At 40.6% G+C, this 22181-nt stretch overlaps 1 protein-coding gene across 6 annotated transcripts in view; it reads left to right on the plus strand.

Moving 5' to 3' along the window:
- Positions 1–22181, plus strand: part of PTPRA (protein tyrosine phosphatase, receptor type A) — a 171148-nt gene that overhangs the window by 37773 nt on the left and 111194 nt on the right. For 3 of the 6 annotated variants that reach the window (XM_027559301.1, XM_027559304.1, XM_027559303.1), the window contains one exon: positions 13400–13480. The exons of the other annotated variants lie outside the window; for them this stretch is intronic. In XM_027559301.1, coding sequence (XP_027415102.1) covers positions 13451–13480 — 30 coding nt within the window. In that variant the 5' untranslated portion in view covers positions 13400–13450. The remainder of the gene's footprint in view (positions 1–13399; positions 13481–22181) is intronic. 6 annotated transcript variants of the gene reach the window in all.

Consider the following 22181-nt stretch of genomic DNA (forward strand, 5'->3'; position numbering starts at 1 on the left):
TTTCTGGTCTCTAAGTTTTCTTAACATGACCAATGATAATGTTTACTAACAGTTACCAACCGCTTCCTGGGTTGCCAGGCATAGCACCAAACACTTCACATACCAACTCTGTAATCTTTGATTCACCTCATGCAGGATAGATACTGTTAAGAGCATGGGAAAGAGGAGCCGGGGAAGGTTAAATAATTTGTTCAGAGCCACATAGGGAGTGAGGGAGGCAGGGTTGTGAGCCCAACAAATCTGCCTACAGAGATACCTTCTTTACCACCAAGCCATGCTGATGGTGTCACTTGACTCTGCTGATAAGAAATCTCCGCATTTGTAAACAACTGCATAGTATGTGATAATAATTCTTTTCTGTTTTCTCCGTAGTGATTATCGTGCTCTGAAATTACCTTGTCCGTCTACTACTTGTTTATTTGTTCATCACTTGAGTCTCATTTACCACACTATTAAAACAGAAGTTGCTTGTGATAGGTGCCTGTGAAACATCCATGATTAAGGCCCTATAGTAAAAGAATATTTATACCTGTATCTGACACACAGTAGGAACTCCAGAAATATTTGTCTAACAAGTTAAAGTTAAGGACAAATTGTGGCAACTGAAACTTTCCTTATATCCCCTTCTGTCCCTCAGAAAGTATTAACAAGGTTTACAAGTGAAAGCATATTTAACATCAGTTAATATTAAGGTATCGCATGGACCATAGCCTTGTCTAACTCAGTGAAACTATGAGCCATGCCGTGTAGGGCCACCCAAGACGAACGGGTCATGGTGGAGAGTTCTGACAAAATGTGGTCCACTGGAGAAAGGAATGGCAAACCACTTCAGTATTCCTGCCTTGAGAACCCCATGAACAATATGAAAAGACAAAAAGATAGGACACTGAAAGTTGAACTCCCCAGGTCAGTAGGTGCTACTGGAGATCAGTGGAGAAATAACTCCAGAAATAATGAAGAGACAGAGCCATAGCAAAAACAACACCCAGTTGTGAATGTGACTGGTGATGGAAGCAAGATCTGATGCTGTAAAGAGCAATATTGCATAGGAACCTGGAATGTTAGGTCCATGAATCAAGGCAAATTGCAGTTGATCAAACAGGAGATGGCAAGAGTGAACGTCAACATTTTAGGAATCAGCGAACTAAAATGGACTGGAATGGGTGCATTTAACACAGATAACCATTATATCTACTACTGTGGGCAAGAATCCCTTAGAAGAAATCGAATAGCCATCACAGTCAACAAAAGAGTCCGAAATGCAGTACTTGGATGCAGTCTCAAAAACGACAGAATGACCTCTGTTCGTTTCCAAGGAAAACCATTCACTATCACGGTAATCCAAGTCTATGCCCTGACCAGTAATGCTGAAGAAGCTGAAGTTGAACTGTTCTCTGAAGACCTACAAGACCTTCTAGAATTAACATCCAAAAAAGATGTCCTTTTCCTTATAGAGGACTGGAATCCAAAAGTAGGAAGTGAAGAAACACCTGGAGTAACAGGCAAATTTGGCCTTGGAGTAAAGGGCAAAGGCTAATAGAGTTTTGCCAAGAGAACACACTGGTCATAGCAAACACCCTCTTCCAATAACACAAGAGAAGACTCTACACATGGACATCACCAGATGGTCAACACTGAAATCAAATTGATTATATTCTTTGCGCCAAAGATGGAGAAGCTCTGTATAGTCAGCAAAAACAAGACCGGGAGCTGACTGTGGTTCAGATCATGAACTCCTTATTGCCAAATTCAGACTTAAATTGAAGAAAGTAGGGAAAACCACCAGACCATTCAGGTATGACCTAAATCAAATCCCTTATGATTATACAGTGGAAGTGAGAAATAGATTTAAGGGACTAGATCTGATAGACAAAGTGCCTGATGAACTATGGACTGAGGTTCGTGACATTGTATAGGAGACAGGGAGCACGACCATCCCCAAGGGAAAAAAAAAATGCAAAAAGGCAAAGTGGCTGTGTGAGGAGGCCTTACAAATAGCTGTGAAAAGAAGCAAAAAGCAAAGCAGAAAAGGAAAGATATACCCATTTGAATGCAGAGTTCCAAAGAATAGCAAGGAGAGATAAGAAAGCTTCCTCAGTGATCACTGCAAAGAAATAGAGGAAAACAATAGAATGGGAAAGACTAGAGATGTCTTCAAGAAAATTAAAGATACCAAGGGAACATTTATTGCACAGTTGGACTCAGTAAAGGACAGAAATTGTAGGGACCTGACAGAAGCAGAAGAAATTAAGAAGAGGTGGCAAGAATGCACAGAAGAACTGTACAAAAAAGATCTTCACGACCAAGATAATCACGATGGTGTGATCACTCACCTAGAGCCAGACATCCTGTAATGTGGAGTCAAGTGGGCCTTAGGAAGCATGACTACAAACAAAGCTAGTGGAGGTGATGGAATTCCAGTTGAGCTATTTCAAATCCTGAAAGATGATGCTGTGAAAGTGCTGCACTCAGTATGCCAGCAAATTTGGAAAACTCAGCAATGGCCACAAGACTGGAAAAGGTCAGTTTTCATTCCGATCCCAAAGAAAGGCAATGCTAAAGAATGCTCAAACTACCACACAGTTGCACTCATCTCACATGCTAGTAAAGTAATGCTCAAAATTCTCCAAGCCATGTTTCAGCAGTACGTGAACTGTGAACTTCCAGATGTTCAAGCTGGTTTTAGAAAAGGCGGAGGAACCAGAGATCAAATTGCCAACATCCGCCGGGTTATGGAAAAAGCAAGAGAGTTCCAGAAAAACATCTATATCTGATTTATTGACTATGCCAAAGCCTTTGACTGTGTGGATCACAATAAACTGTGGAAAATTCTGGAAGAGATGAGAATAGAATACCAGATCACCTGACCTGCCTCCTGAGAAATCTGCAGGTCAGGAAGCAACAGTTAGAACTGGACATGGAACAACAGACTGGTTCCAAATAGGAAAAGGAGTACGTCAAGGCTGTATATTGTCACCCTGCTTATTTAACTTATATGCAGAGTACATCATGAGAAACGCTGGGCTGGAAGAAGCACAAGCTGGAATCAAGATTGCCGGGAGAAACATCAGATATGCAGATGATACCACCCTTATGGCAGAAAGTGAAGAGGAACTAAAAAGCCTCTTAAAAGTGAAAGAGGAGAGTGAAAAAGTTGGCTTAAAGCTCAATATTCAGAAAATGAAGATCATGGCATATGGTCCCATGACTTCATGGCAAATAGATGGGGAAACAGTGTCAGACTTTATTTTTTGGGGCTCCAGAATCACTGCAGATGGTGACTGCAGCCATGAAATTAAAAGACGCTTACTCCTTGGAAGGAGAGTTATGACCAACCTAGACAGCATATTAAAAAGCAGAGACATTACTTTGCCAGCAAAGGTCCGTCTAGTCAAGGCTATGATTTTTCCAGTAGTTATGTATGGATTTGAGAGGTGGACTATAAAGAAAGCTGAACGCCGAAGAATTGATGCTTTTGAACTGTGGTGTTGGAGAACACTCTTGCGAGTCCCTTGGACTGCAAGGAGATCCAACCAGTCCATCCTAAAGGAGGTCAGTCCTGGGTGTTCATTGGAAGGTCTGATGCTGAAGCTGAAACTCCAATACTTTGGCCACCTGATGTGAAGAGCTGACTCATTTGAAAAACCCTGATACTAGGAAAGATTGAGGGCAGGAGGAAAAGGGGATGACAGAGGATGAGATGGTTGGATGGCATCACTGACTCAATGGACGTGGATTTGGGTGGACTCTGGAGTTGGTGATGGACAGGGAGGCCTGGCATGCTGCGGTTCATGGGATCACAAAGAGTTGGACACAGCTGAGTGACTGAACTGAACTGAATGGTGTTTCTCAAAGAGCAGAAAGTTGTAATTTTGATGAAGTTCAAATTATCACTTGAAAAAATATCTATTTATTTATTTTGGCTGTGCTGGGTCTTTGTTGCTACCCGTGGGCTTTCTCTAGTTGCTGCGAGCTAGGGTGACTCTAGTTGCCGTGCAAGGGCTTCTCATTGTGATGACTTCCATTGTTGCAGGGCTTAGGCTCTAGGCATGCGGGCTTTAGTAGTTGTGGTGCATGGCTTCAGTAGTTGCTGCTTGTGGCCTCCAGAGTACAAGCTCATTAGTTGTGGCACATGGGCTCAATTGCCGCGAAGCGTGTAGGATCTTCCCAGATTGGGGATTGAACCAGTGTCCTTGTATTGCAAGGTGAATTCTTAACCACTGAACCACCAGGGAAGCCACAGATTAATTACTTTTTTTTTTTTAATGATTCATGCTTTTTGTGTCCAATCTAAGAAGTCTTCATCTATCTTTGGTTGACAGAACCCTAAAAAGACCCCTGATGACCCACACTTGTGTAGAATTTCTTCTCTTGAATGTGTACTGTACCTGTGAATTTGCTGAAATTTTATTTCAGTGCTTAATGTTACACTATGTTACAAAAGAGATATTAAAGATGTGATCAAGTTACTAATAAAGCGACTTTGAGTCAGTAAAAAGGGAGATTATGCAGAAAGGCCTATCTTAAAATTTGGGTCCAGAGTCAGAGCAAGAAAGAGTCGGGTAAGTTAAAACATGAGAAGAAACGAGTTGCCAGTCCAGGTTCGATGCATGATGCTGGATGCTTGGGGCTGGTGCACTGGGACGGCCCAGAGGGATGGTATGGGGAGGGAGGAGGGAGGAGGGTTCGGGATGGGGAGCGCATGTATACCTGTGGAGGATTCATTTTGATATTTGGCAAAACTAATACAATTATGTAAAGTTTAAAAATAAAATAAAATTGGAAGAAAAAAAAAAAAAAAACATGAGAAGAATTGAATTAGAGGGAGATTTTTCCATTGCTGACTTTGAAGATGAAAGAGTCCATATGACAAGAATTGCAGATGACCTCTAGCAGCTGAGAATGGCCCTTGTGAGATAGGAGGGAAGCGGGCAGGGCCCAACTGTTAAAGAATGACACAGCCATTGAGGATATGACAAAAACTAGTTAGAACCAACTAAGCCCAAGATGGTGTAAGATGACTTACAGTAGACCTTGAACCTCATTATATGCTCATTATAATGTATTATGCTAAATAACACACCCAACCAGTACCAGGACAGATCGAAGGCTGGCCATAAAAGGCCAAAAAGTCGGCAGTGGCCCAATTCCTGGAAATCCCTACTCCTCCCCCCCCAATAGTTGGTGTTACCTAGCCCATAAAAACTAACCACTCTTATCTCACCTTCACTTTCTGTCTATGGAATGTGTATCTCCTAGGACCTTGTAGCCTTCTGATAACAAGCCCATATTCTATCTGTGGGGTGTGATTCTCCCTGAATAAATCTGTTTTCACTCTGCTTCTGACTTACTGTTAAATTCTTCCCTGTACAAAGCCAAGGACTCTCACTTAGCGCCTATCCCAGTGACTCTCCCCTAAGACCTAGGATGTAACCATTCTCTCATGCCCCCTTCTGCCACAGTTGAATAAGAAGTAACAAAGAAATAGGGCCCATTGTCCTACAGCTGCAAGGAACTGAATTCTACCACAATTATGTGCACTTGAAAGAGGTTTATTTGAAGATAAAAAAAGATAAGATTGTGTGCTTTAAAGATTGAGTTTAATATATGGAAATATTGGGTGTCATCCAAAATATAAAATTACTTTTACATATTCATTTATTAATTTTCAGTTTTAAATGGCAGCTTCCTCTTTTAAAAAACATCAGGAGCGTGGTTTTCTTGTCTGTTTCCTGAGGAAGCAAAAAGGCAGAAACTTGGTGAATAGTAAGACCAGTGGTTGCTATAGTAAGCATGGGACTTCCTGACAGTGGCTCTATTAACAGTAGGAAATGGAACCATGGGAGTGTTCTAATTTGCCATAAGATTTTGTTTCCCATCTTTAGAGTAAGAGGTTCTGCTATATACAAGGAATTGACTCTTCCAGTTTATTTAGTCAGACAGTGATTAGAAAGCCTCACTGTCTGTGTACATTGCACCATACTTAGGAGTTTTGTAATTATATGACAAGTATGATACATTTCAAATAGAGCTTTGAAACTTTCCTTCTGAAGGAAGCTTTTCCTCCAGTGGATATTGATGTACCTTGGTTATAGGCCCTATTCAACCAGTGGTGAGAGCATAGATTTTGGAATCATGTGTGCCTGGGTTGGAGAAGGAAACCGCAACCCACTCCAGTATTCTGCCTGAAAAATTCCATGGACAGAGGCGCCTGTTGGGCTATAGTCCATAGCGTGACAGTGTCAGACATGACTTAGCGACTAAAGCAGCATACCTCAGTTTGAGTCTTAGTCTTGTCACCTACTAGTTGTTTGACTATGGACAAGTTATTTAACTGTTCTGTGCCACAGTTTCTTCATCTGCAAAATGAAGCATCTATTTTCTGTGCTTTGAAGATATGTTAAACACTGTGCATCATATGCCTTGATACAGTGCCTAACACATACTAAGCATTAACAAATGGTTATTATTACAATCTTTGTTGAGCTGCTGTTTTTTTAGATGTGTCTGGTTATGTCTTTTTTTTTTTTTTTTACTATGCCTTGTTTTTCTTTCTTTAATTGAATGACTTTGAAGATGTGATTACGGTTGAACGTGCCACTTAGAAAGGAGAGATGTGTAGAAGGCATAAAGGCTGCTCATAGACCCAACTGTAGTGGTAGCTAGCCACTGTATTGGCATCTCAAATTCATTGTTTCAAGACCCATACAGCATTTCAAGGCCTTGGAAAGCACAAAAAGCACCCAGAAAACAAATGGAGCAGTTACTGAAGCATTGAATAAAGATCATTACTATTTGTACTTAATAAACATGTTCCACGTTTGCCTGAGCCTTTAGATAATGCATTTTAAAATTGGCTGTGTTTTTCTTTTTCCTTTAAATGTTACTGTTAAGTTCAAGAATGAGCCAAACTAAAAAGAACAGACATGTTTCTTACCTTCAAGGATCGTCTTAGAACAGACATGTTTCTTACCTTCAAGGATCTTACTGTCAGTTGAAGGAGGCCATAAACAGTTAGAATAGTGTGTGACAAGTACTTTACTAGAGGTAAGGACTGACTCTCCTGACTAAGGGAGAAGAAGGAGTTGGGACACCTAGAATCTCTGGCTTTGGTAAAGGGGAGACCAGAGGTTGCAAACTGATAGTTTTTGCATAGCCCACAAACTAAGAGTTGTTTTAACGTCCTTAAATGGTTGGGAAAAGTCAAATCAAAAGAAGAATGATATTTTATGACATATGGATATTATATAAAATTCAAATTTTAGTTTTCTGAAATGAAATTGAACTATAGCTACAGTTAACCTTTTGTCTGTTGCAGCTTTTATGCTAAAACAGCAGAGCTGAGTAACTGTGACAGAGGCTGTATGACCTCCAAAGCCAAATGTTTACTGTGTGGCTCTTCACAGAAAAAGTTTGCTGATTCCTGGGATAGATGGTGATTTTTATCTACTATTGTTCAGTCACTAAGTTGTGTGCAACTCTTATGACACCATGGACTACAGCACACAAGTCTTTCCTGTCCTTTACTGTGTCCTGGATTTGCTCAAATTCATGTCCATTGAGGTGGTGATGCCATCCAGCCATCTCATCCTCTGGCACCCTCTTCTCCTCTTGCCCTTAGTCTTTCTCAGCATCAGGGTCTTTTCCAGTGAGTTGGCTTTTCACATCAGGTGGCCAAAGTACTGGAGCTTAAGCATTGTTCCTTCCAATAAATATTTAGGGTTGATTTCCTTTAGGATTGACTGGTTTGGTCTCCATGCTCCTGGACTCGTGACCAGGGGATAGTCAAGAGTCTTTTCCAGCACTACAGTTTGAAAGCATCAATTTTTCAGTGCTTAGCCTTCTTTAAAGTCCAACTCTCACATCCATACAAGACTACTGGAAAAACCATAGCTTTAACTATATGGACCTTTGTTGGCAAATTGATGTCTTTGCTTTATAATATGCTTACGCTGGGTTTGTCATAGCTTTTCTTCCATGGAGCAAGTATCACCATGATCTTAGTTTTTTAAATGTTGAATTCATCGCCATGATCTTAGTTTTTTGAATGTTGAATTTTAAGCCAGCCTTTTCATTCTCCTCTTTCACCTTCATCAAGAGGCTCTTTAGTTCCTCTTTGCTTTCTGCTATTAGGGTGGTATCACCTGTATATCTGAGCTGCTTGATATTTCTCCCAGTAATGTTGATGCCAGCTTATTGATTCTGGTTGAGTAATGATGGGACTTGTGGCAGTGGTCAGATTCACAATTTGGTGGTATAAATAAGGATTGTGAAATCTTCTTTGAAGATTGTTTTTGACTGTTTATCAAGAGGAGTTCCTGTGGAGACAAAGTGAGAGTGTATGTCAAAGGGTATGAAGTAGAGGAGGAGGGACACTAAGTGTACTATTGAGAAGATTGGCAGGGAAGGAAAGGAGAGAAAGTGATAGCTGGGAATGAAAGGCATTAGAGATTTCATTTGAAAGGTTCATGCACTGAGGGAGTCAGCACTTGCTAACTGCCTGGAATGTTGGTATTAGATGGCCACCATTCAATTTTTCATAGAAAGAGATACATTTTGAACAGTTTTGGGATAATCTTACTTTACCCTTTCTGGAATTGTATGTTTAATGTGGTTCCTACATTTAGACATATTACCCCTTTAGCTGGAAAGAGAAATGGACATCAGTCAGTTCAGTTCAGTCGCTCAATCGTGTCCAACTCTTTGCGACCCCATGAATTGCAGCACGCCAGGCCTCCCTGTCCATCACCAACTCCCGGAGTTCACCCAAACTCACGTCCATCGAGTCAGTGATGCCATCCAGCCATCTCATCCTCTGTCATCCCCTTCGCCTCCTGCCCCCAATCCCTCCCAGCATCAGAGTCTTTTCCAATGAGTCAACTCTTTGCATGAGGTGGCCAGAGTATTGGAGTTGCAGCTTTAGCATCAGTCCTTCCAAAGAACACCCAGGACTGATCTCCTTTAGAATGGACTGGTTGGATCTCCTTGCAGTCCAAGGGACTCTCAAGAGTCTTCTCCAACACCACAGTTCAAAAGCATCAATTCTTTGGCGCTCAGCTTTCTTCACAGTCCAACTCTCACATCCATACATGATCACTGGAAAAACCATAGCCTTGACTAGATGGACCTTTGTTGGCAAAGTAATGTCTCTGCTTTTGAATACATTATCTAGGTTGGTCATAGCTTTCCTTCCAAGGAGTAAGCGTCTTTTAATTTCATGGCTGCAGTCACCATCAGTAGTGATTTTGGAGCCCCCCAAATAAAGTCTGACACTGTTTCCACTGTTTCACCATCTGTTTCCCATGAAGTGATGGGACCAGATGCCATGATCTTCGTTTTCTGAATGTTGAGCTTTAAGCCAACTTTTTCACTCTTCTCTTTCACTTTCATCAAGAGGCTTTTTAGTTCCTCTTCACTTTGTGCCATAAGGGTGGTGCCATCTGCATATCTGAGATTATTGATACTTCTCCCAGTAATCTTGATTCCAGCTTGTGCTTCCTCCAGCCCAGTGTTTCTCATGATGTACTCTGCATATAAGTTAAATAAGCAGGGTGACAATATACAGCCTTGACATACTCCTTTTCCTATTTGGAACCAGTCTGTTGTTCCATGTCCGGTTCTAACTGTTGCTTCCTGACCTGCATACAGATTTCTCAGGAGGCAGGTCAGGTGGTCTGGGATTCCCATCTCTTTCAGAATTTTCCACAGTTTGTTGTGATCCACACAGTCAAAGGCTTTGGCATAGTCAATAAAGCAGAAATAGATGTTTTTCTGGAACTCTCTTGCTTTTTCAGTGATCCAGTGGATGTTGGCAATTTGATCTCTGATTCCTATGCCTTTTCTAAAACCAGCTTGAACATCTGGAAATTCACAGTTCACGTATTGCTGAAGCCTGGCTTGGAGAATTTTGAGCATTACTTTACTAGCGTGTGAGATGGGTGCAGTTGTGTGGTAGTTTGAGCGTTCTTTGGACATAGGCATTGAGAAACAAGGCCAACAAATGTTCTTCCCTCATCCTATCTGGGGCATTGATCTCATCTATGAAAACATGAGGGTGAATGAACAGGCTCCACTGTCTCTTCTGAAAGTCTTTATAAACAAATGAGGAACCTATGAAAAGTCTATGAAGCCCAGTGCCTGACCTTTTAGTTCCTTGGTACCTGGGCATATGCTTTTTTTTTTTTAAGAACACCAGCAATTTGTTTATGACTCACTAATTAGTCATAATTTTGTACAAAATTACAAAATACACCATTTTATCCTACCATTAGAATATTTCCTTAGGAGCAGAATTAGGTATGGCATCTTCTAATGGTTTTATTATTAATTTGTATAAGTAATTAATAGATGGTGGTTAAGGAATGCTTCCCTGGTGGCTCAGATGGTGAAGAATCTGCCTGTAGTGCAGGGGAGCCAATTCAGTCTCTGGGTTGGGAAGATCCCCTGGAGAAGGAAATGGCTACCCACTCCAGTATTCTTGCCTGGAGAATTCCATGGACAGAGGAACTTGGCGGGCTACCGTCCATGGGGTCACACAGAGTTGGACATGACTGAGCAACTAACACTAATAAGGAATACATAAATAGTACAGAGGTCTCACCATTGTTAACATTTTAGTTTATTTAATTGGGAGTTGTATTTTTCCCCAGTGGTTTTTGTCACTCCATCAGTGTAAATAGTATACTTAATATATGTGCCAATTGGGTTCTCCAGGAATTAGATTGAGATGGAGTAGGAGAGCAAGGGGCTTTTTGAGGAGTAATGCCTGTGAAGTGGCAGAACAGATTAGGTTGGGCATGGGAGGCTGTCAGAATGCAGTGCCCACCTGACAAAATCTGTCAGCCCAGATTGCCAAATTGACTGGTTGGAAAGGTCTAGGCCATTGTACCACCCCACCTTGTCCACTCATTGGCCAGGGACAGTCCTGAGGAAAGGGTACCCTCTATTTGAAAGCTAAGGTGAATTCTAAAGGGATTAACAGCAGGAAGCTGTCAGCTAACCAGTCTCCACAACTAAATAAGAAGTCCCTTCTTGAAGAGGGTTCTGAGCAGTAAAGCTTTGTGTCTGTCCTGCTCACATCAGTAGGGTGGCTACTATCAAACCAGAAAACAAGTGTTGGTGAGGATGTGGGGAAATTAGAACATTGTGCACTGTTGGTGGGAATGTAAAGTGGTATATAGCAGCTGTGGAAAATGGTTTGGAGATATTTTTAAAAATTAAACATATAATTACCACATGATTCAGTAATTCTGCTTCTGGTATATGCCCAAAAGAATCGAAAGCGATCCCAAAAGCTCAGCTTCCCTGTACACTGGTGCCAAAATTTTGGGTGAAGTAGTAAAGGGTAGCTTTGTTATTTTGCCAGGGAAAGAGGCCCATAGTGGGCTAATGCCCTTAAAACCATGTGTCCCAACTTGAGGAAGATAGTGAGAAGTTTTATAGTAATTGTTTAAAGAGGGCGTGATCAACTTGTGGACATTCTTCTGATGGGTTCAGTCAGTTCAGCTCAGTGATGTCCAACTCTTTGCAACCTCGTGGGCTGAAGCATGCCAGGCCTCCCTGTCCCATCACCAGCTCCCGGAGTTTACTTAAACTCATGGCCATTGAGTTGGTGATGCCTTCCAACCATCTCATCCTCTGTCATCCCCTTCTCTTGACTTCAGCCTTTCCCAGCATCAGGGTCTTTTCCATTGAGTCAGTACTTTGCATCAGTGGCCAAAGTATTGGAGTTTAAGCTTCAGCATCAGTCCTTCCAATGAATATTCAGGACTGATTTCCTTTAGGATGGACTGGTTGTATCTCCTTGCAGTCCAAGGGACTCTCAAGAGTCTTCTCCAACACCACAGTTCAAAAGCATCAGTTCTTCAGCGCTCAGCTTTCTTTATAGTCCCACTCTTACATCCAAACATGACTACTGGAAAAACCATAGCCTTGACTAACAGACCTTTGTTGGCAAAGTAGTGTCTCTGCTTTTTAATATGTTGTCTAGGTTTGTCATAGCTTTTCTTCGTAAGAGCAAGCATCTTTTAATTTCACAGTTGCAATAACCATCTGCAGTGATTTTTGGAGCCCCCGAAAATAGTCTCTCACTGTTTCCATTGTTACCCCATCTATTTGCCATGAAGTCATGGGACCATATGCCATGATCTTAGTTTTCTGAATGTTGGGTTTTAAGCCAACTTTTTCACTCTTCTTTTTCACTTTCATCAAGAGGCTCTTAAGTTCTTCTTTGCTTTCTGCCATAAGGGTGGTGTCATCTGCATATCTGAGGTTGTTGATATTTCTCCCAGCAATCTTAGAGTCAGACACGACTGAGTGACTGGGCTGAACTGATCTTGATTCCAGCTTGTGCTTCATCCAGCCCGGCATTTCTCCTGATATACTCTGCATATAAGTTAAATAAGCAGGGTGACAATATGCAGCCTTGATGTACTCCTTTCCCTATTTGAAAACAGTCTGTAGTTCCATGTACAGTTCTAACTGTTGCTTCTTGACCTGCATACAGATTTCTCAGGAGGCAGGTAAGGTGGTCTGATATTCCCATCTCTTTAAGAATTTTCCACACAGTCAAAGGCTTTGGCATAGTCAACAAAGCAGAAGTAGATGTTTTTCTGGAACTCTCTTGCTTTTTCAATGATCCAACAGATGCTGGCAGTTTGATCTCTGGTTCCTCTGGAAAAGGTCAGTTTTCATTCCTATCCCAAAGAAAGGCAATGCCAAAGAATGTTCAGACTACTGCACAATTGCACTCATCTCACACACTAGCAAAGTAAAAACACTCAAAATTCTCCAAGCCAGGCTTCAATAGTACATGAACTGTGAACTTCCAGCTGTTGAAGCTGGAGTTAGAAAAGGCAGAGAATATTGAATGCAGACTCTATAGTGTTTTTCCAAGGGAGAAAACTGAGGCTTAAGGAGGTTTATAGATTTGGCTTGGGACACTTAGTTAGACACTTAGGTTGCAAAGGTTAGACCCCAGGGTGTTTTTGACCAGTGCTTGGGTTTTCAGCTTTGGCGTTTGGGGATAATTCTTTGTTTTGGAAGGGCCATCCTATGATTTGTTTATCAAAACTGTCTTCAGACATTGCCAAATGTCCCCTATCGGAATGTTATGGTACATAAATACCCCTACCATGGAATAATCCAGGTTTTTGGACAAGGGAGGAGTGTTCCATCCTATCTCCTACAGTAAGGACCTAAGATATCGTTGAATTCAGTTCTCATGAGCTTGTAAGTGATCTGAATTAACTATTTAAGATGAAGTTTTGTGCTGTGGCTCCTGGAATGTTCATTACAACTCTGTGAGATATCTTGGTAGAGTGTACCCTCTCCCCCAGAACAACCAGTGCTCTTTAAATAGGGCTGTTTCATCTTTCTAAAGGTTTTTTTTTTTCTTTAGTTGCAGGTGGCACAACTGAAAACATTTTTAATGGAATTCCAATGAGTGTTGATGGATGATGCAGTTCAAGTAGCTAAAGAGGTAAAACCTGAAGTACAAGGAAACATTTGTCACCCAAATTATTGTCTTCACAAAATATAGCTAAAATCAGATTTTCTCCCACTCCCATTTAATTTCCAAGCTATAAGAGTAGGTTTTTTTTTTTTTTTTTTACAGACTATTTTTATTTATTTATTTATTTGGCTGTGTCGAGTCTGTGTTGCGGCATGCGGGCTCTTGAGTTGCAGCATAAGAACTCCTAGTTGTGGCCTGTGGGATCTAGCTTCTCCACTAGGGATTGAACCCAGGCCCCCTGCATTGGGAACACAGAGTCTTAGCCACTGGATCACTGGGGAAGTCCCAAGAGTAGGTTTTTTTTTTTAATGTTTAAAAATATTATAATTTTCATCGGTTAAGACACTGGTTCTCAACCGGGTCATGAATCAGGATCACTTAAAGAGCTTTAAGAAATAAAAGACCAAAGTCTGTACCCTGCTGTCCTTCTCTGTTGAATCAAAGTTTCTGTGGGTAGAGCAGAGATGATCCTGATGTCAACTACAAATTGGCACTTGTCGTTTGTCTCTGCAAGGATCAAATTACAAGTTGTGACCGCTGACCTTCAACCCCACTCTGAAAGGATTCAGGGTGGAGATCAGGAATGAGGTACTCTGTGCTCTGGGAAAAACCTGCAGAACAGGCCTTCAGATAGTGAGATATTTTCAGAAGAAGATTTTATGAGCCCACTTCTTGCATCTCCTCATATCTAGAAAAGCACTAAAATCTTTCATGGTGACATGTGCTCCTTGTGACTAGCAGTCACCTTTATAAGACTGGCAGCAATGTTCTGCAGAAATGTGTGCTTGATTGTATGTATTCTGCCTTCACCAAAATCACATAATACGCTGACCTTCCTACCACCTCTTCAGAAGGGTTTCTCAGAGCTGTCTGAATTGCTGCCTCCTAGGTTATAGTTGGCATTTTGCTCCAAATAAAACTTAACTCACAACTCACATTGTGCATTTTTTTTTTAGTTGAAATTGATATGGATCCTTGTTGAAGAGCTGATGCACTGAGAGTTTCAAAGAATTCAGTACTCAGTCTGTGTAGCATTAAACAACAATTTGTATTAAAAAGGAAAAGCAGAATTTCATTATCAACTTACCCATCATTCTAAGTTTTAAACAGCACCAACACTACAGTTTTGGAAAATCATTGAGTATTTTCTACAAGCTAAATATACATGTATCCAATAATCCAGAAATTCTACCCCTAGGTATTTACCCTTGAGAAATGAAAATATATGTCTACATAAAGACTTGCATGTAAATATTCACTGTAGCTTTATTTATAATAGCAAAAAAGAAAAAGGAAATAATCAAATGTCTAAAAATGGGTGAAAAGATGAATAAATTGTGATACATTCATACAATAGAATTGTACTCAGCAATAGAGAGGAATGAACTACTGTGCAACAATATGGATGAATCTCACAGATATATATAAGAAGCCAGATACACAAAAAAGTAGCTACAGTTCAGTTGCCAGGAGATATGATGATAGAAATCAGACTAGTGGTTCTTCTGGCAGGAGTTGGGAGCAGGAAAAGGTGTTACATGTTAAAGTATTCATATACCTATTTTTTTCTTTGTTGTACAAAAATACGTAACATAAAAATTAAGCATTTAAATCAGTTTTATGTGTCAAATCATTGACATTAAGTATATTTATATTGTTGTGCAGCCATCATCACCACCAACAGTCTCTAGAACTTCATCTTCCTCAACTGAAATTCTGTACCGTTTATAGCTAACTCCCCATTTCCCCTTTTTCTGAATTCCTGGCAACCACATTCTGCTTTCCCTGACTGCTTTGACTACTTTAGGTACACATGTAAGTGGAACCGTACAGTATTTGTCATTTTGTGTCTAGCTTATTTCACTTAGTATAATCTTCAAGGTTTATTCATGTTGTAGCACGGATCGGAATTTCCATCCTTTTTAAGGCCAAATGATCTTCTACTGTGCATATATGCCACATTTTGTTTATTCATCCTTCAGTGGACATTTGGGTTGTCTATACCTTTTGGCTGTTGTGAGTAATGTTACTATGAGTTGTTATTGTTATATGAATTGTTAATAACAATTGTTATTGTTCAGTCGATAAGTCATATCCAACTCTTGCGACCCCATGGACGTTATACCAGCCTTCCCTGTCCTTCACTATCTTGTGAAATTTCCTCATATTCATGTCCATTGAGTTGGTGATATTATCTAACCATCTCATCCTCTGCCACCCCTTCTCCTTTTACTTTCAATCTTTCTCAGCATCAGGGTCTTTTATCTAGTGAGTCGGCTCTTCACGTCAGGGGCCAGAGTATAGGAACTTCAGCATCAGTCCTTCCAGTGAATATTGAGGGTTGGTTTCCTTTAGGATTGACTGGTTGGATCTCCTTGAAGTCCATGGGGCTCTCAAGAGCCGCCTTCAGCACCGTAGTTCAGAAGAGTCAGTTCTTTGGCACTTAGCCTTCCAGCGCTTACATCTGTACATGACTATTGGAAAAAGCATAGCTTTGACTATATAGATCTTTGTTGGCAAAATGATGTCTCTGCTTTTTAATATGCTGTTTAGGTTTGTCATAGCTTTTCTTCCAAGGAGCAAGCGTCTTTTAATTTCATGGCTGCAGTCACCGTCTGCAGTGATTTTGGAGCCCAAGATAAAACCTGTGACTATTTCCACTGTTTCCACTGTTTCCCCATCTATTTGCCATGAAGTGATAGGACCAGATGCCATGGTCTTAGTTTTTTGAATGATGAGCTTTAAGCCTAAGCCCACTTTTTTACTCTCCTCTTTCACCCTCATCAAGAGGCTCTTTAGTTCTTCACTTTCTGCCATTAGAGTGGTATCATCTGCATATCTGAGGTTGTTGGTACTTCTCCTGACAGTGTTGATTCCAGCTTGTGATTCATCCAGCCTGGCATTTCACATGATGTACTCTGCATTTAATTTAAATAAGCAGGGTAACAATATACAGCCTTGTCATACTGCTTTCCCAGTTTTGAACCAATCTGTTGTTCCATATCTGGTTCTAGCTGTTGCTTCTTGACCTGCATACAGGTTTCTCAGGAGGCATGTGAGGTTGTCCAGTACTCCCATCTCTTTAAGAATTTTCCAGTTGGTTGTGATCCACACAAAGGCTTTAGTGTAGTCAATGAAGCAGAAGTAGATGTTTTTCTGGAATTCCCTTGCTTTCTCCATAATCCAGCGAACGTTAGCAGTTTGATCTCTGGTTCCTCTGCCTCTTTAAAACCTAACTTGTACACCTGGAAGATCTGGGTTCACTTACTGCTGAAGTCTGGCTTGAAGAATTTTGAGCATAACCTTGCTAGTATGTGAGATTAGCGCAATTGTATGGTAGTTTGAACATTCTTTGGCATTATCCTTCTTTGTGATTAGAATGAAAATTGACCTTCAGTCCTGTGGCCACTGCTAAGTTTTCCAAATTTGCTGGCATATTGAGTGCGGCACTTTCACAGCATCATCTTTTAGGAATTTAAATAGCTCAACTGGAATTTTCTTTCTGGAGTTCCTGATTTTCTTTTTTCTTGTCTTTTTTTTTTTTTTGATCTATCTTTATTATTATCCTACTGTTCCCCATGCTGTCAATCATATACATTCTAGTCTATTATTCTTGAGGTAATCTGCATGGCTGTTTTCTTGTGATTTTCCTCATTGCATTTTTGAGTAGTATCCTTCCCCCTGAATCTTAGATCTCAGTTTTCTTTTTTTTTAATTAAAAATTAAAAGCCTTGGAGAAGGAAATGGCAACCCACTCCAGTAATCTTGCCTGGGAAATCCCATGGACAAGAGGAACCTGGTGGGCAAAGAGTCAGACACGACTGAGCAAGGGGCAGGTGCTCTCTAGAGGCCCCAGAGCTTTTGATGGCAGAGCCAGCACCGTGGCTGAGGACTCCTGGCTCCCAGGCCTCTCTCACCAGATAGGAGCATGGAAAACTAGTCTAAAATACTCCTGAGGGCTTTCCTGGCGGCTCAGTGGTAAAGAATCGCCCCCCTGCCAAAGCAGGGGATGCGAGTTCCACCCCTGGTCTGGGAAGACCACACGTGGCAGAGCAGCTGAGCCCATGCATCACAGCCACTGGGCCGGGGCTCTCGAGCCCGGGAGCCGCAGAACTGAGGTCTGTGGGCACCAGAGCCCATGCTCCGCAACAAGAGGAGCCACAGCTAGAGAAAAGCCCACGCAGCATGAAGACCGTGCACAACCATAAATAAAATCATTAAAAAACATGCCTGAACCTAAAAAAAAAATAAAAATAAAAATTAAAAGCTTTTTTTTTTTTTTTGCTAAAGTTCGTTCTCAAGTAACTTCTTAAGAGAAAGAGTACTCAGCAGATAAACTGATTCTTCTGATGTCTGTTCTCCCCTCATGTTTGAGTGATGGTTGGGTTTAGAATTCTAAATTGCAGGTTATTTTCCCTCTGAACTTTGAAAGTCATTGCTCGGTTTTTTTTCTGGCATTCATTGTTCATCATAAGAAGTGAAATTTAGTCTCATTTTGTTTCCTGTAGGAAATTTATTCTATCATTTCTCTGAAAACTTCTCTTTTTTCCATACATAGTTGATCATGAACAGTACGGGTTTAACTGCACGCTTGAACTCCTCTTATTCACAAATTTTTAAAAATAAATACAGGTATACTTCAAAGATATTGTGGGTTTGGTTCCAGACCACTGCAATAAATACTGCAATAAAGTGAGTCACATAATTTTTTTCTGGTGTCTCAGTACATATAAAAGGTATGTTTAGGGGGAATTCCCTGGTTGTCCAGTGGTTAGGGCTCCACTCTTTCACTGCTGAGGGCCCAGCTTCAATCCCTGGTATGACTGTGATGATACCACAAGCCATGTGATACAGTAAAAAAAAAAAAAAAAAAGAAAAATTTGTACTAAGTGTGCAATCACATTAAGTCTAAAAAAAAAAAATCTAAGTAACTTAAGAAATACTTTATTGGTGAAAAATGAGCTTTCAGTCAACCATAATCTTTTTGCAGTAGTTACATCAAAGATCACAGATCAGTGTAGCAAATATAATAATAATGAACACATTCAAAATATTGCAAGAACTAACAAAACGGGGTGCAGAGACAGAGTAAGCAAATGCTACTGGAAAATGGTACCAACAGACTTGCTTGATGCAGGATTGCCACAGACCTACAGTTTGTAAAAAAAACAGTTTCTGCAAAGCATGGTAGTGTCGAATGCAATAAAAAAAGGTATGTTGAATGTAGCACTATATAGCATCATATGATACTTGAATCTGAGGATGCCAAACCTAGGGTGTGGAGGGCCAACTATATAAAGTTATACATGAGTGTTTTTTTTGGCTGTGTTAGGTCTTCTGTGCTGTGTGTTGGCTTTTCTCTAGTTTCAACCAGATGAGGGGCTGCTGTCTAGTTCTGGTGCCTGGGTTTCTTGTGGTGGTGGCTTCTCTTTTCTTGTGCAGCACAGGCTTTGGGGCACAGTAGTTGTGGCATGTGGCTTTTTTGCCCCAGGCCATGTGAGATCTTCCAGGACCAGGAATTGAACCTTGTCCCCTGCATTGGCAGATGGATGCTTTTTTTTTTTTTTAATTTTTAATTGGAAGGTAATTGCTTTACAGTGTTGTGTTGGTCCCTGCCATACATCAACATATGTCCCCTCTCTCCCGCCTCCCACCCTCTGGGTTGCCACAAAGCACTGGGTTTAGATCCCTCTGTCATATGGCAAATTCCTAGTGGCTATGTATTTTATGTATGGTACTGTGTGTGTTTCAGTGCTAGTCTCAGTTCATCCCGCCCTCTCCTTCCCCTCCACTGTGTCCACAAGTCTGTTCTCTGTTATGTCTAGCAGATGGATTCTTATACATGGATTTTGACTGTGTGGGGGACTGGTGGTGGTAATGGGGGTCTGGTTGGCACCTTTAACCCCCCGAGTTGTTCAAGGATCAGTTGTTTTCTAAGAATTCCATAGTGGTGTACTTGATGGGTCCCTTAATCTGTTTTTTTTTTTTTTTTAATTTTTGAAAATATTTATTTATTTGGCTGCATTGGCTCTTGGTTGCAGCATGAGGGATCTTTCTTTGCAGCACACGGGCTTTCTTAGTTATGGCATGCAGCCTTAGTTGCTCTCTGTTATGTGGAATCCTGTTTCCCCAGTCAGGATCGAACCCATGTCCCCTGCATTGGAAGGTGAATTCTCAGTCACTGGACCACCAGGAAAGTCCTAGCCCCCCTTAATCTGCAGACTCGTATTTTTCATGTTTAATGATTGCCTTATGTTTTTCTTAGATGATATCCTCCACTCCGTTTTCTTACTTTTTTCTCTCAGAAATTCTAATTTGGGCCTCTTGGATTGCTCTTATAATGTTCTTATCTATTCTCGCCTGTTTTCAAACTTTTTTTCTTTGGTTTCCTTTTTTCAGGTCTCTCTTCTGGGAGATTTTCATGACTTTTTCCTCTCTTTCTATTGAATTATCTTCAGTTTGTTTAAAATTTTTCTAGAGCTGTTTCTTGTTTTATGATTTTACTTCTATTTTTATCTCTGAAGATAGTTTTTAAAAGTTTTGTTTTTTTTTCTGGAATCATTCCTGTTTCCTCTAGTCATTTTCTTTTCCTGTTTATCTTTGGTGATCCTTGCCTATTCTTTATTTTTAAGAATGAAAGTTTAGAAAAGTTGAGTAAGAGCTTTGAGTACATAGGAAAGACTTGTCAGCTGGCAGAGTAAGTGGGCATGAGCTGGCTGTTAAACTTTGAAGAATGCAGAGGACTTGACCATAGCATTAGCTCTCTGTTTTTCCTATTCTCCCAACTTTAGTTCCTGCTGTATGTTTAAACAAATTCTTTATTATTTACTTAATGTACATCTCTGCTTCTGAACAGTGTTATCATTAATGAGGGTGAGGTAAGATTGTGTGTGCTGACATCAAAAAATGACCATAAAATAGTGTAGGACAAAAAAAAAAGAAAAATCAAGTTACATAATAATAATAAAAAAAGTAAATATAAAATAATTTAACAATGAGAAAGTTGCAGTAGGGCCTGTAGTAGGTGAAAGAAAGGGAATTGGGAGAGAAGAACTAAATGGAGGAAAATTGATGGGATGAGCTCTCGATCAGGAGGGATCTGTAGTAGGAAAGGCCCAAGACATGGAAATATTGGCAGTGAAGCAGGCACTGACTGAAGAAAATTTACTTAAACGTTTGTGGATACTCTAACCCCAGGCTGGTAGGAGTCCGAAGATTTCTAGTTTGTGGCAGCAGGAACCCCAAAGTAAGCTCCCAACTGCTGATCACATTCCAGAGTGGCTGTGGAAATGAGGAACAGAGTGAGCTGCTACTACCAACATGAATGCATTACTGTTTTCATCCTCATCACTACATGTGCAAATTTTGAGGTTCAAGGAACCTATAGAATGCTTCTTAGGGGAAAAGTTTAAGTGTAAAGTCTTACAAATTTGAGTGTTATGATATTGAGTTATATAGAATTTGAGTTCCTCATCTTGAAGGTGTACATTAAGGTAAGGGCTTAATTGAAGCCAGAAAAGTCAAGGCAAAGAAATGTGTAATTTGAGTACAAATGGTCATTTTGGTCATAGTGAAGGATTAGTGAATAAGGAACAGGTGTAGGGGCAACTTGGAAAATGCCTGCTGTGTACTAGATTTTATGATGGAGTTTTATGTGTAGATATATTTACATTACTTTTTTTTTTTTTTTTTGGCCATTCTCTGTGGCATGTGGGATCTTAGTTGCAGGTCCTACCCACTGGACCACCAGGGAATTCCCTACATTATGTTTTTTATAGTACTCATAGCAGTCCCCTTTTATCAGTGGGAGACATTGCTATTTTAAAGATAAGGAAATGAAAACTCAAAACATAAAAACCAAGAGCTTTTTCTAAGCTGTAGTCATCCCAGAGCTAAGATTCATATACAAGTATGTGTGACTTCACAGTCCATGTTTTTTTCACTCTACTGTGTTGGATCTCTAAGGAAAAGAATTGCTTTCTCAATTTCTCATGTATGGTGAAAACTACAATATGTTTCTAAACCAAGCATTGTTAGTCTTTTGTTCTTCATGTATTGGGCATTTGCTGAGTGAAGATTCTGCTTTCAAGGAGTGTATAGCATAAGTTAGGGACACAGAAAAGAAGTTTGCCTGTGGGCTATGAGCTCACTGAAGACAAGAACTGTTTTTGTTTTGTTTTCCTGTTTTTTGGCTGCTGGATCTTAGTTCCCCTACCAGGCATCAACCCCTGCAGTGGAAGCAGAGTATCTTAACTACTAGACCACCAGGGAAATCCCAGACAAGGACTGGTTTTAATTGGCTTTCTGAACCCAGCACTGAAATTTTATCAGGTTGTATAACCACTGCCATAATCAGGATACAGTACTGTTCCACCACCACAAAGAAGGAAAAAATCCCTCGTGCTACCCCTTTATAATCACCAGATCCTCTCCCCAACGTAACTGTGGCAGCCTATCTCTGTGAAAGTCGCTCAGTCATGTCCAGCTCTTTGCAACCCCATGGACTGGACAGTCCATGGAATTCTCCAGAGGATCTTCCCAACCCAGGGATCGATCAAATCCCTTATTGCAGGTGGATTCTTTACCATCTGAGCCCAAGATTCTTTACCATCTTCCCTTACCATCAGGGAAGCCCAAGAATACTGGAGTGGGTAGCCTATCCCTTCTC

This window comes from Bos indicus x Bos taurus, chromosome 13, assembly GCF_003369695.1.
Source record: "Bos indicus x Bos taurus breed Angus x Brahman F1 hybrid chromosome 13, Bos_hybrid_MaternalHap_v2.0, whole genome shotgun sequence".
NCBI classification, from domain to species: domain Eukaryota; kingdom Metazoa; phylum Chordata; class Mammalia; order Artiodactyla; family Bovidae; genus Bos; species Bos indicus x Bos taurus.